At 40.3% G+C, this 2,664-nt stretch overlaps 1 protein-coding gene across 1 annotated transcript; it reads right to left on the reverse strand.

Annotated features, from left to right (window-relative positions):
- Nucleotides 1–1,277: 1,277 nt before the first annotated feature.
- Nucleotides 1,278–2,255, reverse strand: LOC111543972 (olfactory receptor 6Y1). The gene has a single exon (XM_023214372.1). The coding sequence runs from the start codon at nucleotides 2,253–2,255 to the stop codon at nucleotides 1,278–1,280; it is 978 nt and encodes a 325-aa protein (XP_023070140.1).
- Nucleotides 2,256–2,664: the final 409 nt, after the last annotated feature.

Here is a 2,664-nt window from a genome sequence, read left to right on the forward strand (position 1 = left end):
TTAATCATATCACATTTGTCAATTTTTGTTTTGTAATATCTTTTAAAAAATTACTGAAGTTTATTGGCTCCAGTATTAGTTTTCTAGGGCTGCCATTACAAAATATCAAATACTGTCTCAGTATTTTTGATGTTAGGAATCAGAAATCAAGTCCTTGGGAGGGTCACTCTCTCTCTCTCTCTCTCTCTTTCAGCTCTAGGACAACATCTTTCTTTGCTGCTTCTAGCTTTTGGTGTCTGCTAGCAATACTTCTTCCTTAGCTTATAGATGCATTGCTGCAGCAACATGGTTGCTTTCTGCCCTCTGTGTGTGCACATTGTCTTTCATCTGTGTGTGTCTGTGTCCAAACTTTTCCTTTTTATAATGACACCAGTCATATTGTAAATAAGGTCACATTCTGAGAGACTGGGGTTAGGACAACATATTTTTTAGAGGGAGGGAGGAGTGGGACATAATTTTGCTCATAACAACTACCTATTTTTTAAAATTAGCTTTATATACTTGGTTTTCCACTGAGAGTTTAATTTTTATAAGCTTATTTTAAAGTGTTTTTTAATATTTAAGGTTGGTATATGTTATTAGAACATTAATAACAAAAATTAGTAATAGTTTTCACTTTGTTATTTGGTATAAATTTAATCTTTTGTTTTTAAAAGCCTTAACAAATTAGTCATTTATGTTATTTGGAGGGAAGTGGATGGAGTCTCCCCATGTTGACCAGGCTGGGCCCAAGATCCTGGACTCAAGGGATCCTCCTGCCTCAGTCTCTTGAGTAGCTGGGACTATAGGTATGTGCCACTGTGTCTAACAGGCATTAATTTATGTTGATCTTTTTCTTTTACTTCTACAATATAGAGTGTTAAAAAAAAAAAAAAAAAACTTTTTCTAACCACCTGAGAGATGAATGGTTCTTTTATTCTTTATATTTAATTGTTTGTCCTTTCTGGCATTTATTTTGATAAGTTGTGTGGAAAAAGTATTTATCTTCCTCTTTTCCTCCCTCCTACCACTTGCTCTCTCTCTCTCTCTTTCTTCCTGATTTCAAATAGATTTCTACCATTTTAAAACTTGTCTCTCAGCCTGATAACAGAGGTTACTTTTTGAGAACATGTTTCTCTAGTCATGATTGTGTGTACACACACACGCACACGCACACGCACACAGAGGAGAGCAGTGTTACAGTACTGAAGATTGGGGGATAACCACAGACAAGACTGAGGGGAAAGGTGTGTCGTGATCATCTCTCAGTTCAAGCCTGAAAAGAATCTAAACATTTTTTAACTACTGAAAACCCCATTTCCCTGGGGCCCACTTCCTCTGCAATGTATGGTCTTTCTGAGGGCTGCCTTTACGTCATGATTCCTCAGACAGTAAATGATGGGGTTGAGGAGTGGAACGATGACAGTGTAGAGAACAGATACCACTTTGTTGGAATTGTAGGCATACATGAGTTTGGGATGGGCATAGGTGAAAAGGGTTGTGGAATAGAAGAGAATTACAATGGTCAGATGGGAGGCACAGGTGGAGAATGCCTTTTGGCGACCCTGAGCAGAAGGGATCCTGAGGATGGTGGCAAGGATAGCAGCATAGGATGCCACCACAACACAAAGAGGAATAGCAATGACCATGAGGGCCAAGAAGAAGTCCACCAGCTCAGCCTGTGAGGAGTCCTCACAGGAGACGTTAAGGAGTGGAGAGATATCACAAAAGTAGTGATTGATCTGAGGCGTGCCACAGTAGTGAAGTTGTGCTATAAAAACCATCTTAATCATGGCAGTCATGAGTCCACAGAACCAGCATCCTCCAGCCAGTGTGCCACAGAGCTGGTTGGTCATGATGACTGGGTAGCGTAGTGGATTACAAATGGCTACATAGCGGTCAAGGGCCATGACAGCAAGAAGGATGTACTCAGTGCAGACAAAGGTCACAAAAAAGTGAAGTTGAGTCATGCAACCATTGAAGGAAATACTCTTGTCATGACTGAGGAAGTCAGCAAGCATGTTGGGGCTGATGACTGTGACATACCACATCTCCAGGAAGGAGAGGTGGCTCAGGAAGAAGTACATGGGCTTATGTAGCTGCCCATCACTGTGGATAGCTAAGATGATAAGAAGATTCTCCAGCAGCGTCAGCAAGTAGGTTACCAGGAAAACGGAGAAAAGGAGAAGCTGGAAGGCTGGTCGTGTTGGAAACCCCAGAAGAATGAAATGTGTTGTCACTGTACGATTATCTACTTCCAGAATTATGGTGGTCATGACTGGCTGTGGGCACAGACAAAGTCAGTTCCTTCCATGACACAAGCACTAGTCTATGGTTATTTGTATTTTAGAGCCCACCACCAGCAAATTTATCACAATAGGAGGTCTCTGCTTTTTTATCTTACTGTCTCTTGAATTATGGTGAGAACCAAAGCTTTTGAGAAAAAGGAGCTTATATTTTAACTTGTTTTCAAATTTTCTCAAGAGCAGTAACTTGTCCAAGGTCATACAAAATAGAGATTATAACTTTCTAAATCCTAATTCTGTGCTTTGCCAATATATCACTTTTGGGCACAGAAAAAAAAATGGTCTCCAGACCACCCTTTCACTACAGGCAAAACATCCCCATCTATTGAATATAGAGAGGAGGAAGAAGGCCCAATTACCCATTCTCTAGGAGCAATTT

Source organism: Piliocolobus tephrosceles, chromosome 1 (genome assembly GCF_002776525.5).
Source record: "Piliocolobus tephrosceles isolate RC106 chromosome 1, ASM277652v3, whole genome shotgun sequence".
NCBI classification, from domain to species: Eukaryota; Metazoa; Chordata; class Mammalia; order Primates; family Cercopithecidae; genus Piliocolobus; species Piliocolobus tephrosceles.